Below are 15,880 nucleotides of genomic sequence, written 5' to 3' on the forward strand. Positions count from 1 at the left end.
GTAAAGAGAAAACAAAATTCATACATACATACACCAAATGCTTTTTCCCCCTTACAAGGGAGCTGGCCAAAATAAACAAAGGCATAGAAACCACTCCAACCCATTCCATCCCCTACATACTCCACTCCCCTCTACCCTCCCTCTTATCTTGGCACCTCCTGGATGACAGGTCATCCCTGCATCTTGTCCACTGCCCTGGGTTAGAAGCAGTGCTGCAAGACACAGCACATCCACAGCAAGGCCACTTCATTAAATTGCCCCCCCCCCCCTCCTCTCCATCCCCTCATGCAGAAGACGGGGAGAAATCCCTTCGTGCTGTGTCAATTTATTTCTCATACATACTCCCTCACCCCCTATTCCCCACCCACTCCTCCTAAATTTTGTTGTAGTAATGTTGTCATATGCTCATTTAACACTTACAGTACAAATTAGTTGCAGACTATAATCATCACTTCAAATATCATGAAAATTTATTTTGTTACTGATTAAATACCAAGGTGGAGATGACACAGACCCCCTGTCAGATTTATAGGTCTCAACCCCGACTCCTGTTTCTGTTTGAATTGGGAGATCTTTGGAACAGGGCATGCCAAGTGCTTGTGCAGTGATTCACCATGGTCTTGTATCACATGTTGGATCGTGATTGACAGTTACTAACCTCCAGGATGAGAGCTCAGAGCTCATATGACTGATCTATGGGTAATACTGTGACCTTACACGCACACACACCCCCAACTCCCTGCCCATGAGAGGTGGAGTAACAACCCACAGTGCAGCAATACTGAAATTATTTCAGCCCTGGGCAGGATTTGAACCTGGACCGCCATAGTGGCAGGCAAGAACTCTAACCACTGCACCACAAGGTTGTGTAACTACCCTTATTAGTCTCTTCAGGAAAAGAAGAAAGCTGACTTGTACCTACCATTTCTGAGTCTTTGGCATTCTTTACTTCTTCTTGCAATTTAGAGATCATGGCTTCCTGAGATGTAATTCTCTGTAAAGATGAATATAAACATCATAATCCCTATCATTTGAGAGAATGTGGCCAGCTGATCTTGTTGTAAGATCTCATGCTAGTTTGCTTTTACATTACATGTATTTGCAGATATTACAAAACAACAATCTAGCAAACACTTTGACATAAGTGTATGAAAGAACAGCAGGAAAATCATAACTTGGTGGAAGTTCACAATTTCTAACTATTTTTGGCTTCCCTGAGGATGAGATCCTCAAAAGCCTAAAATAAGATTTATTATATTATACTTAATCTTTCAGACTTATGATGTTCTTTTCAGATTGTGCTATGGCTAAATCTGGAGAAAATTCTGCAAAGCATCACTGGATCAAAGGGGTAAGATATAAGCAATCATATATATGATGAAATACAGTATAGCACAACCAGCAGACACTCGACTGGATTCTGAACAGCAGATTTATGAAAGTATGTCCATACAAACAATACATACATACACGAATTGAAGAGCAATTTAGACACTGCGAGATACAGAGATGGGACACCACACACACACACATATACAGTAATCCCTCCCACATCTGAACTGCCAAACCAAACCAAACCTTAACATTATTACATCTGTCCATCTATCTATATACCAAGGGCTCTTTCCCCCTTATAAAGAAGGTAGTCAAGGCACTCACCCACTCCCACCCATTCCACTCCTATCCACCACCCTCTTATCTTAGTTCCTTGTGGAGATCTCTTCCTTAGCTCCTCCTCCAAACTAATTGGGCCACATGGTGTTTGGATTTGGGTTAGGTAAAATTATCTTCCTCTCAGTCTCCACTCTGCCACTCAAATGCAATTTCTTTTTTTTTTTAATTCTTAAGGAAAAGTGGTATACAATAAACATAAGGCATGAGGAGCTATTATTACATGATTTATGTTTATTGTATACCACTTTTATTCCTTCAGAATTGAAAATTTAGCATTTGAGTGGTAGAGGGGACTCTGAGGAGGAGATAATTTCACATCATACATTGAAATACTCCCCAAATCCATATACCATGTGGCTCAATTAATTGGCACATGGGAAGGAGTGCAAGATGAGAAGGAAAAAGAAAGATAGAGAGAGGGAGAGAGAGAGAGAAAGAGAGAGAGAGAGAGATATTTTCCATTCTTACTGCTCTGAGTTCTTCTACTTCCGTGGCTGATGTGGTCAAAGATGCTCTCCTTGAGTCTGGCCCTCTTAGCTTGGATATGCTGCAAAAAACAAAACTATACTTAAGGAAAATAAAAATATAATATATATGAATAATCAATACAAAGGTAATACAAATGTAATAACCTCACCATACATATCTTCATGAAATTGCTATGCGTTTACAGCAATTTGTCCCCCATCCATCACCAGAAATGTTACACATATAATATTAATTCAGGAAAAGAAAAAAAGCACAGCACAGTATAGTATATTTATCTTAATATAACAAAATTTAATTTATTATTAAAGACAGAGAATTGAGGGGGTGAGAATGTATTTCTCTCATTAGAGAGAGACAGAAAGAGATGGAGGGAGAAAGAGGGATGGAGAAAGAGAGAGGGATGGAGAGAGAGAGGGATGGAGAGAGAGAGGGATGGAGAGAGAGAGGGATGGAGAGAGAGAGGGATGGAGAGAGAAAGAGAGAGGGATGGAGAGAGAGAGAGAGAGAGAGAGAGAGAGAGAGAGAGAGGTAGGAATAACTGAACCATAAATATCACTTGTTTACTGCATGCTACAACCTAAATGAAAGGTGTACTAGAAACTACAAATGCTAAAAAGAAGATATGAGGTGGGTCCCTGCAGAGTACTATATCAGCAGTGAAGCGGGGCAGCCCTAGAAATTTACATTTTAAGTAACAAGTAACGAGTGTCTATTCACCAGCTACGAGGCCTCCCCGTTCTTTCGTCCACGTTCTTCCCCGCTAGCCCAGTGACTGGGCCAACACTCTCCCTTCTTCCACTTGGCCCCCTTCTTGGACTTGTCCCTCTCAGGGCGGCACTGCTGCTGTGTCTCTCAAGGCGATCCAGCCTCTGCTGAAGAACTGCAACTTGGCTCTCGAGCTCTTGTTTCCGAACTTGACTCTCGCTCAAGGCAGACTCCATTTTGGATATCTGGTCCTGAAAGAGTAAAGGACGACAAGTTGTGTATGTTTTCATAATTGAATGTTCATGCCATATAACAAAGAAAAAACATATTCAATTACATGTCCTGGTAAATATGACTGACATTATTCATCAATCTCTTCTATACACCTCTCTCAGGAGTCTTCAAACTTGCCTGTGTTGCCATTAGTGTGGGACAGTTTCTGTGTCACCAACTTATAGGAAGAGAAGAGAGGTTGCCCTCTGTCAGTTCTCCTTATTAAAAAGGATGCAAAAATGCAGATGAAGACAAGAGGCAGAGAAATCATTAAAATCAAATGCTTCCTTACAAGGTACGATTTGCTTCAATGACTCGTGACTGAGAATGTCAATCATAGTAGCGATGAGAGAATGTCAATCATAGTAGCAATGAGAGAATGTCAATCATAATACCGATGAGAGAATGTCAATCATAGTAGCGATGAGAGAATGTCAATCATAGTAGCGATGAGAGAATGTCAATCATAGTAGTGATGACATTGTATATGCCATTTTAGATTCTTAGTGGGGCAGTACTTGTAAGTCTTGCCCCTAGCTGTACAAGGTCTCACTATGCCCCTGGTTTTGTTCAAATCCATTCCAACACACGAGCGAAAGTATACAAACCCGAGCCAATGCAAGTTCTTCCTCTAAGGCTGCCACAACTGTAATGGACTCCTCAGTTGTTGGCAATGTTGACATCCTTCCCTTCTCCTGGTCATCACTCTCCATGTGTGTCATGGTGCCATGCCCAAGGAAGTGTGGCCCGTGGTCGGCATGGAGATGTGAGGAGCCTCGGTACAAAGCTGCTTGAAGGGAACCAATACGAAAGAGCATTTGCTGTCTTTCACTGGCATGGCGTTCTTCTGCATGAGAACGTTCAACCTGAAAAGATAAATGAATGAATGAATAAATAAGTCACCACTATCATCAACTGGGGGCATACACCAGGGATTGTGGGGGTATGGACAAAAACCCAATGGACAAAAACCCACCCCAAAACTTCCATAATAAGAGAAGTGGACATAAACCCAGGAAAGACTTTCCCCTGTGAGCTCATAGTTAGTGTTTGCCTATAAAGCAGCGATCAAATGTTGTTATGCCACTAGATCACCATGGAGATCATACGTAACAACAAGGGTGGACAAAAGTTGTGCTACCTTGGCCATATGTATACCAAGAAGACCACCAGCTCCAAGACTATACGATGGGAATCGGCGGAAGGATGCGTGCATCGTTTCTACACATTTGGCAAATGATGCAGTTGGACAGAAACTGAAGAAGCAAGTGCGGCCGACCACAAAAGACCTGCAAGAGAGACTACGCAGTCTTTGTGTAGACTTAGACAGCGGTCGGAAGACACTAGAACAAACAATGAGAGGCCTTGGGTACAGCATCGGGCTCTATTAAAGTATAGAGAACGATACAGAAGTAAATGTATGTCACAAACAACTACTGTGAACATATTTGTGTTTTATGTAAATATTTATAAAACAATAAAACATGTCTTGTAATTACGATATCTTAGTTGTTTTTTTTTTAGGGGGGGGGGGGTTGACCGACTGGATTTTTTCGGTTGCGCTTTTATCCGTTGGGATTTTGTCCTAGACCCGGGATTGTGTTGTTTCACTCACATTCCAGCGCCACTCCCCACAATCTCTCTGGGCAAACTCCCATGCACCTACCACTCCCGCTCAAAACAACTTCCCATGTGTGTCATGATGTCATATACAAAGGATTACAAAGGATTACAAAGGCGGAGCATGCCGACAGGAGACCTTTTGATCCATATCTAGGTCGGATGCAAAAAAAAAAAAAAAAAAATCATAATAATAAATAAAAACTATAATAATGTAAATAACAAATAAAATACATATTGCATATTGTTACGTAATGCATGGAACTAATACGTAATTGGTATTACATTAACACAGAAACACAATACTAATTCACTTTAACATGCTTATAGGGTTATAAAAACTAATGCATCTTATAGCTAAAAAAAAATCATGCAATATAATATTAAGACGTCAACCCAACATCCCCCTCCGCGTGACGTCGAAAGCGTAACTCTCCATTCTCGTCCATTGAATAATTGACGTCTTTTCATCCAAAGTAATAATTATATTCATACATCACATATATAGGATACTCATATATGTAACAATATACACACCAAAATCACCACAGGAGAAAGGAAGCCTGAAGACAGTAAGTGTTTTTGCGTGTTACATCCTCAAAATAACAGACGCAAGTGTTGTAATTACGAGAGGAACATGGACAGAAGGGTACAAAGAGGGGGGTGGGGTATTATCTCAGTCTGGTGGGTATTTCGTAACTATTAATTTGGTCAAGAATTTATCACATCTGAAATATCCATAACACATGTTTACCATTATTTTTTCATATGCGCCCAAGATCATATATACCAAGATCTATATATATGAGAGAGAATGCGGGTGGGGAAGGGTAAACGAAGATGTGTTAGGAATAGATCTTGATATATACGATTCAATCACGTTTCTCTCAAGCAAACATATTTACCTGGATAAGAATTCAATCCTTGTGATAATGGAGATTATTTACCGCTTTATGCTGGAATAAGCTATTCTTTCCTTGAACTGTCCTTACTATATAATTATTCTGGGGATGTATATAAAATTCCCTGTATGAACCGTAATACATTTTTTTAGGAACAAACTGGGAAAATGTGATTTTTCTTCACATTCAGTGAGGCCGCAGTGCTCACGTTTATTTATTTATTTATTACTGGAATGTGGCTAGTTTTGTAGACAAATGTTCTCAGAGGAATGGTTTACATACCGGCGACTTGAATACTCATGTAGAATCAACCTCGAATACTCTGCATAATGCGCTAAAGTCATTCTGTTCAATGAATGATCTGAAACAAATTATCACAGAACCCACCAGAGTATGTGCCACTGCTAATTCTGTAATTGATCTTATTTTGGTATCAGATGTTCAGAAAATATGTTCTAGTGGAGTAATTGATATTGGTTTGAGTGACCATAGAGCAACGTATTGTATCAGGAAAGTTTCCAAACAACAAATCAATCAGCATAAAACCATAAAAGTTCGTTCTCTTAAGCATTACAGCAAGGAATTGTTCTGCGAAAGGTTGTCCGAGGTTAACTGGTTTTCAGTCGTCAATTGTACAGATGTTGATCAAGCTTGGAATAATTTTAAAGCACTGTTCAAGGGGGTATTAGACAAATTAGCTCCAGTAAAATCAATCAGAATAAAACAACGTTCCGAGACGTGGTTTTCTGGTGACATCTTGAAAATGATCAACAGGAAAGATAAGGCTTTAAAAGAGTATAAGAAAACAAAAGATCAATCTGTTTTCGCTATGTATAAGAAGTTACGGAACGAGGTTCAGGTTATGGTAGACAGAGCTAAGGTAGGATATTACAAAGATTCTCTCCAAACCAACAAAAACAATCCCAAAAAACTATGGCAAACAATCAAACAGTTAGGTTCTTCCAAAAATCTAAAATCCAAAAGTAGTAACATTGGTCTTAATGTTAATGGGATCGTTACTTTCGACAAAGTAGCGGTGGCTCAAAAATTTAACTCCTTTTTCACCACCATTGCTACCACCCTCGTAAATAATTTACCAGTACCTTCAGGTCATTTTGGCCAAGAACACATTAACAATTATTATTGGACTAAGGGTGTATCCTATGACACCTTTGCTCTGTCTACGGTTGCTAATGTAGATGTGTATAAAATGTTGAAGACTGTTAACAGGTCTAAGGCTACCGGACTAGATAATATTCCAGCCAGATTTGTGAATGACTCAGCTGAGCAGATTACTCCCTGTATCACTCACATAATCAATACTTCGATTCAACAGGGCAAAGTTCCCAAAGATTTTAAATTAGCAAAAATTACTCCTTTGTACAAGAAGGGTAGCAAAACAGATTCCGGTAACTATAGGCCAGTCTCAGTGCTCGGTATTATATCGAAGGTCTTGGAAAGAGTTGTTTATAACCAGGTTTATGAATATATTCAAAGCAATAACTTGTTCTATGATTTACAATCAGGCTTTCGAAAATCATATTCTACTGATGCATGTTTGATCAATTTGACTGATTACATCAAAGGTGAAATTGACAGAGGTAATTACTGTGGAATGGTTATGCTAGATCTCCAGAAAGCCTTTGATACTGTAAATCATGATATTCTATTATTCAAACTACAAGCGTTAGGCTTCAAATCAGATGTTGTTAATTGGATGAGGTCTTATCTAACAGGTCGAGAACAGATTGTGAATGTAAATGGTTCAACATCAAAAGCAGCAAAAATAACATGTGGTGTCCCACAGGGTAGCATTTTAGGTCCGCTGTTGTTTCTTTTGTATGTGAATGACATGAAAGCTGCTGTGAACTGTAAACTGCTGTTGTATGCCGATGATTCAGCCTTACTAGTTTCTGGCAAAGATGTAAATAGGATTGAGACGTTACTCAGTGAAGAGTTATTGAATGTCAGCAAGTGGTTGTTGGATAACAAATTGTCTCTACATCTAGGTAAAACAGAATCCATTCTCTTTGGCTCCAATCAAAAACTCAAAAATGCTCCCAACTTCAATATCCAATGTAATGATACTAGTATTCAACCTAGGTCTGTTGTCAAATATCTTGGAACAGAAATTGATCAAAATGTGTCGGGAGAAGTTATGGCACAAAAAATAATTAAAAGGGTCAGCTCCAGAACAAAATTTTTGGCAAGAATACAAAAATACCTAGATGTAGAGACAATGAAGTTACTAGCTTCAGCCCTGGTCCAGTGTCATATTGACTATGCTTGTTCTTCCTGGTATAGCAACCTATCTAAAAAATCTAAGAGTAATCTTCAAATATGTCAAAACAAACTAATCAGGACCGTTTTGAAAATTCATCCACGTACTCATCTAGATTATACGCATTTTAAACTGTTAAATTGGTTACCTGTTGAGAAACGTGTTGCTCAGTTAAAGCTTAATCATGTTCACCAAATTGTGAACAACTCTTGTCCCAGTTATTTGTCAGATACGTTTACACTTGTCAGAAATGCTCGTTCCCTGAGAACTCGTTCTAGTAGGTCATCTGTCATTGTACCTAGGTTTAATAGTTCGTTAGGGAAAAGTACTTTCAAATACACTGGTGCTATTGCTTGGAACTCTTTACCGACCAACATTCAATCAATTGTATCTAAAAGTAGTTTTAAAAAATCAGTTAAATGTTATCTTTTAGACACTGTTCTCTCTGAAGAAAATAGTTTATATGTTTAATTTACACTTCTTATAATCCTAATTTACACTTCGTATAACCTAGCTTTTCTATGATAATCCTTTCCTAATTGTAATATGAGGACCACAGTGGAAATAAGTCTTTTGACTTTCTGTGCCATCCTCGGATGTACAATTATATATACTGTGTATAATATTGAGTCTTGTATGTATTGTACTTATTGTATGTATGATTGTATCCGAATAAAATTCAATTCAATTCAATTCAATTCAATTCCCTTATATTCCCCGGGCAAAGTTCTCAGTGACGTCACTCCCCCCCCCCCCAATCACCGTCCCTTACTGCCCATTTTAGCTACTGGCTTGTGAAATCATAATTTTTTTTAATGTTTGTATTGAATGTCCTTATTGCAGAAGGAATGAGGGAAAATGTTTCATATCTTGCTGATTATAACGCAAAAATCCTCGATTACGGTAAAATATTCAGAGCTTCTTTAGCCTCTTTTCTATTACCATTATTTTGTCAGCCTTGTGGGCGACAAATCTAGGTTAGAATTGCCCTCCCCCCCGGGGTGGCACATGGTGAGTGGTGGACTTGCTCATTTGGGTCCTCCAAACGATGACACCTCACTCGTTCTCAAGAAATGTTCATAATTACAACTAAAATAAACCGAGAATGGAGTTAATGAATTTATATTACATATGAACAAATACATGCAAATAAAATGTAAAAAAAAAAAAGGGAAAAAAGTAGGATATGATGAGACGAATATTGAATCATCTAGAGGACAAATGTCGCTGTGGATTTTGTCCATTTAAGACCTCCCGTCCTTTTGGTGCTGTAGTTAGCTACGTGAAGGGGCTTAAAGACCTTCCTTTTTTTAAGACAGGATCAAACTCAGATTAAGACTTCTCAGTCCTTTTCCTACCGACTCCAACCTGTTTGAATGACATACATACACACACACACACACATATACTCATGATCGACATCTATTTCCCTTCCGGGAAGGAAATAGCTGTCGATCACGAGTCCAACACGTGATCCAAGACCATGATGAATCACAAACACATTACACATTATATATATATATATATATATATATATATATATATATATATATATATATATATATATATATATATATATATATATATATATATATATATATATATATATATATATACTGTATATACATAACCATGCAAAAAACAGATGGAAATTAAAGTTCGGAATACTAAACGTTTCGTCTATTACATCCTCAGAGTACAAGAAAGAGAAATACCGGTAGAGCACAATATTTATACAGAAATAAGAAAACTTGGGAAGGTTACGGCCACATAAAACCTTCAGACACATACATATACACATGGAAACAATAATAATAATAATAATAATAATAAAACAGCAATGACAAAAAAAACAAAAACAAAAAATTGTGGCCAAAAAGTCCACAGGGACATTTGGCACAATTAGGAGTCATGGTACTGTTTTATCCTATTAATGATAAAATGATCTAGTTTGAATAAACCTAAACTCAACTTAATGTTATTATCAATTTCTTGTTTGCAATTTTAGTTTGTTTGTAATTCTGTTTCAAAAGGATCATCATTGAATTCAGTTTTATAAAGAGCAATTTTGATAACATAAATTTGAGTTTAGGTTTATTCAAACAAGATAATTTCACCATTAATAGGATAATAAAACAATACCACGACTCCTAATTGTACCAAATGCTGAGGACTTTTCGGCCACATGGTTGTCTCTTTTATTATTATTGTTATTTCTATGTGCATATGTATGTGCGTGTATGTGTCTGAAGGTTTTATGTGGCTGTAACCTTCCCTAGTTTTCTTATTTTTGTATAAACATTGTGTTCTTGTTCTCTTTCTTCTACTCTGAGGATGTAATGGACGAAAACGTTTAGTATTCCGAATTTGAATTTCCCTGTGGTTTCTGCACGATCATTTAGTCACACGTTTTTGTCATATATATATATATATATATATATATATATATATATATATATATATATATATATATATATATATATATATATATATATATATATATATATATAATGTGTGCGCACGTGTGCGTATATCATACATACGAATTACTCATAGCACATGTGTGAGCAAGTGTGAGGTCCATCCGACGCGAGTGGACGCCACGCAATTTGTCGAGTTGTACAACTTTCCAACAAAATCTTTGTTGGCCGGCAACTGTTAGGTAGCCCCACCCATTTCCCGTTAAATCACACAGTCACCTTTCCAAAGACCGAGTTCCGTTGGTGTCCTACAGTTATGATATGTACTATGTGATTTTCCCGTTTTTTATTCGGGTCGCTGTTTCACTGGGATTGTAATTTTGCTATCAACACAACACTCGGTAGTTCGTGTAGACACTCACATAAAAAACAGTGAAGAAATGTGACTATGTTCTCTATAGCAAATGCCTTCACATACACGAATTACATTTTTAAATTAATCTATCCACTGTCAGCCACGCAGCAAAATCAATCGAGACAGCGAGTCTGTGTAGTATCACTGATATACTATTACGCTACTGGTCACTTGTCCCAAGATTGTCTGCGGATTTTCGCGTTCAACATCAGGTGTACTGCCATATCGCACGATTTCGTTCTGGTACTCACATGAGAGGGGGAGGGCGTAATTTTAGCCTGGAAAAGTCTGAACAGGCTAGAAAAAAAGGTAAAAGAAGTCCAGAATATTTTACAGCAATCGACGAATTTTGCGTTTGAATAAAGAAAACATGAAATATTTTCCCCTCCTTTCTGCAATAGGGACGTTAAATACAAATGTTAAAATGTGTTAAATTACTTCGCAAGCCAATATCTAAAAATTTTAAGTTAGAAAATTGTTATGTTTGACTCAAAATATCTACATTTCTTATTCGTTTACTTATGCTCAGTTGATTTGCGGTTTTGGCGGAGGTGGGTGTGGTGATGCATGTAAGCGCTCTGGGAGACTTCAAGCCAGGTGAGGTGTCTCGGTGTTATGTAAATATGAGAAATTTAAACACCGCGGTAATTTATATTCATTACAAGTGACACAATTGTGTAGGAAGTACATAATTACCCTTGATTGTCAAAGGTATTCAGCATTTTTCCTAGGATTTGGGGCTTCCTGATTTTGAGTAGAGGGAGGAATTTGTTCAGGGGCGTACCCTTCCTTGTCTCTGGATCCTAGAATCTGTCTCAACATTGATGTCATTCGTAACGTCGAGTGGTGGAAGTGGTGATGGTGATGGCTACGACGGCGAGGATGGTGGTGATGATAGTGATGATGGTAGTGATGATGATGATGATTATTATCAATATAATCATTATTCTTTATGGCCATGATGCAACTCTGATAGAAGTTCAAGAGAACTGAAATTATTCTACCATACCAGCTCGTGGGAATACCACGTCCAGGGTCAGTTTAACAATACCGTACGTCTGGCAGCACGTGTAAGCAAGCTGCCATGACCGACACCATCGTACAATGTTTTTAAACCAGTTTTACAGCAGATTATATTTTTCTTAAATTTCTAGGTTCGTTATATGATTCCGTTTATCAATTTTCATAAAAATCAGTTTATTCTCGTTGTTTTCTTATTACATTCAGTCGATTATATTATAGACTACATTTGAAATCACAACGTATTTTCAATCGAGGCACTTTTGCCAGGATGAGCTTCGATGCGACCTTTGCCTTGCGTGCTCGGTACAGGTACAGTGGCTGTTGACGCCGACGGTCGTTGAATTTGAATTCACAGCGCGTGGATCAGCGTTAGGATCCCACACCTACACATGTGCCTTCTAATTGCTTTGGAAATCAGGCTGATGATAGGCGCCTCTTGGGTGTGTTACCTGTAGTATTTAAATAAATGTAATATATAACAAAGAAGCGACAAGTGCGTAGTCGTTCATCTTTCCCGCAATTATCATATTTAGTTTTACATTGATCTATTATTCCAGAAACATGTCTAGAATATATAATGTATGTAAGTGTGTGCATGTGTGTATTTACTTAGTTGTGCATAGTTGTATTGCACGGGAAGGGGAGCTATACTCGTGTCCCGTCTTTGAATCTCAGATTAATTCTTGTATGGTTTATGCCCAAACTATTTCGTCCAATTTGTTCCAGACATCCACCACTGTGTAGAAAGTTTTTTTTCTTTTTTAAATCTCTTCTATAACTTTTTTTTTTAGTTTATTTTCATGTCCCCTTGTCTTCCTTCTTTACTACGTTAATATGTCTTTTCTGTCAAGGATTTCAATGCCCTTCATGATTCTGTAAATGGCCAGTAGATCGCCTCTTTCTCATCTTTGTTCCAGGGTTGGTAGTTCCAGTGAAGACAAGCTTTGCTCGTATGGCAATTTTGAAAATGTTGGGACCATCTTTGTTGTTGCTCTTGGAATTCTATGTTCCTTATATTCTTTTTTGTACTGGGTGTCCATAATGTCGTAGCGTACATCTTGGTCTTATCAGTGTGACTATGGTTTTCTTTACCATTACCTCATCCAAATAAGTAAAAGCCACCTTTATTGTGTGAGTGTGTGATTCACCATGGTCTTGGTTCACGTGTTGGACGCGTGATCGACAGCTATTTCCCTCCCGGAAGAGAGCTCATATATGACCGATCTATGGGTAATGCTGTGACTTTTAACGCACACACACACAACTCCCCGCCCACGGAATTGGAGTAGCGACTCGCAGCGCAGTGATACTGATATTTCGCCCCTGGTCGGGATTCGAACCCGCACCGCTGTGGTGTTAGCTGGGAATCTCTACCAACTGCGCTATCGAGTGTGACGTTTTGTTTAATGATCAGACCAAGTGAGCATAAAATGAAATAAACATTCTATTGGACATTAGTTCCTATTCATTCGTCCCAACGTACGTGCGTGAGCACACACAGACGCACATACATCTTAAGCCTGCACACAAAATGCATACATATCAAGAAGGACTAAATCTTATACATTAACGTGTAAATACACTTGTGTCTGTATATGCCAGCGATTGAGTGAGAAACAGATAGATAGAGAGAGAGAGAAACAGATAGAGAGAAAGAGAGAGGTTATAATGGGGGAGAGGAAGGGAGGAGATAAAAAAATGCAAATGAAGACTCAAGACGGAGTAATGCAGGAAGGTGATACGGAAAGCCTTAGTATTCAGTTACCAACAACAGACTCGTCCACCTTTGCGGATAATATTGCGCCGCTTAAAGGAAAAATAGAAGTTAAAGATGATTATAACCCTTTTTAGGGGATGTTTGTCTCTAGGGAAGGAGTTAAGACAAGATGGAAGGAGCACATGAAGGGTGGGTGAAAGAGAGAAATGAAAGGAGTCAGGAAAGAAGGAAGAAAATGAGGGAGACAGGAAAGTAGAAAGGATGGAAGGAGGGAGAAGGGGAAGACGGAAGGAAAAAGAAAAGATAGGAAAGAATGTAGAAAGGGAGACTGACGGGGAGGGGTAGGGACAAAGGGAAACAGGGAAGAAGGCCGTTAAGGAAAAAAAAAAAAAAAAAAGAGGAGGGGACGAAAATGGGTGGAATGTGGGGGAATAGACTGGGGTGGGAAGGGTGTTCTTGTGTCTGGCTGGAACCGCCTGGACGTGCTCTGAATAAACACACACAAATCTTAAGATCATAATAATGATTGAGACTGCAAGAGACCATAAGGCTTACACTAGGTAGTCCCGTGTCCATGACCCATCCATAAAGTTGTCTGAACGTTTCTTAAAACAACCGATAGTTTCAGCGCTCACTAACTACATGGTTACTGTAGATAGGAGGTAAAGAGAACACGGGCTGAGGGAAATACTTTTATTCCTGACTAGTTTCGCCTGAGTGGCTTCTTCAGAGGAATAGTGTTCGAAGTCAATCAGGTTAATTTATACATGACACAAAAAGGGAACGTGGCATTGTGTCTGGTTGGTCCCCCACTCAACGTCATCTGCCGGTGTGACGAATTGTCGCAGTGAGTGGACAAAATATCCGCCTGTTGGTCGTCGCGTGGCTGAGCTGATCTGTCTGGATCAGGGGCTCTGTGTATTTTGTACAAGATGAAGAAGCGTGCTGGTGCTTTAGTCCATATCAACCCCCAAGTCCTCTTATTGATGTTATCCTGGATGTTGATGAATACGGACTCCATCGCTTTTCTTTCTTGTCTTGTGAGGTTATCCATACGAATTTTTGCATTGTCCCGTTTCGGCAGATGGCCTCGTTCGTCGACATGATTTACTATCGCACTGCTAAACCTGTGGTGTCTAAAATCTGCTTGGTGTTCTTTTATTCTAGTGTCTAGGCCCCTGCTAGTTTCACCGATGCATTTCTTATGACATCCACCACACGGGATTTCATATACTACACTGTTCTTGTTTATGGTTGGGTCTTGTTTCTTTGTTATAAGGTCCTTCACTTTTGTACCTGGAGATGTCACAAGACGAATGTTGGAGGACGATAAGATTTTGTCTAGGTCTTTCGTTAGAATGGAGTTTGGGACCACCCAATACTTAGTGTTGGATTTTTTCTCTTTTGTTATATAGGATTTTTACGGGCCTTCTCCTCCAGGGTGCAAAGTAATCCTTTAGAGTATTTGAGTCTTTCGAATGTCGTTTTCATCACTTCTATTTCTTCCGCTAAGAATTCTTCACTGCAAATACGAAACGTTCTCAAGAAAGGGCCTATCACCACACCAGTCTCTGTCCTCTGGTGTGATCCTCGATGGTTATAACAATGCCTGGGCATCCAACAGAAGGGTCACGTTTGACACATTGCCAAGTTAATTTATCAGCTGTACAGAGCAATGTTTCTTGGTATACATGAAATCACCCATACACTGTTTCAGACCAGCACGTTTAGTAGTGATTAACTCCATACTAACGAATACTGGCAGGGCTGTTATGGTAACATACACCACTGATCAACTTACAACAATGAATGACCATGTCCAAAATCCTGGCATATATATATATATATATATATATATATATATATATATATATATATATATATATATATATATATATATATATATAATATATATATACACACACACACACACACACAAATGTTACAACTGAGTTAGTCATTATCAAAGTACGTCTCATTTGCTCTTCCACTTTGAAATGAGTTCATACATATACTTAATTAAATCATGTTAAAATTGAGTTCCTATGTAATTGCTTATGTATTTTAGTTTAGTGTAAATTATATTTGTTATTTATTTTTATTTTTGTTGCAACGAAATTAAATTTTTTGGGATTACAAAAAAAAAAAAAAAAAAAAAAAAATCCCCCTTACTGCACTGTGACCAGTCGTCAGTCTTTTAGTTTAGTGTAAATTATATGTTATTTCATTATTTTGTTGCAAATAAATTTAAGTTTTGGGAATATAAAAAAAAAATCCCCTCTTACTGCACTGTAACCAGTAGTCAGTCATGCTCTGGGTCACATATATGCTTTGCCTTTGTAATCCTTTGTAATGAACAAC

At 38.3% G+C, this 15,880-nt stretch overlaps 1 protein-coding gene across 1 annotated transcript in view; it reads right to left on the reverse strand.

Moving 5' to 3' along the window:
• The window catches only part of LOC143025300 (uncharacterized), a 159,397-nt gene that overhangs the window by 6,001 nt on the left and 137,516 nt on the right, over nucleotides 1-15,880 (reverse strand). The window contains exons 6-9 of the mRNA XM_076184775.1: nucleotides 3,750-4,007; nucleotides 2,881-3,119; nucleotides 2,143-2,221; nucleotides 919-994 (exon numbers count right to left, since the gene is read on the reverse strand). Of these exons, the coding sequence (XP_076040890.1) occupies nucleotides 919-994; nucleotides 2,143-2,221; nucleotides 2,881-3,119; nucleotides 3,750-4,007 (652 nt within the window). The remainder of the gene's footprint in view (nucleotides 1-918; nucleotides 995-2,142; nucleotides 2,222-2,880; nucleotides 3,120-3,749; nucleotides 4,008-15,880) is intronic.

Source organism: Oratosquilla oratoria, chromosome 5, assembly GCF_046742065.1.
Source record: "Oratosquilla oratoria isolate Oo_2021 chromosome 5, ASM4674206v1, whole genome shotgun sequence".
NCBI lineage: Eukaryota > Metazoa > Arthropoda > Malacostraca > Stomatopoda > Squillidae > Oratosquilla > Oratosquilla oratoria.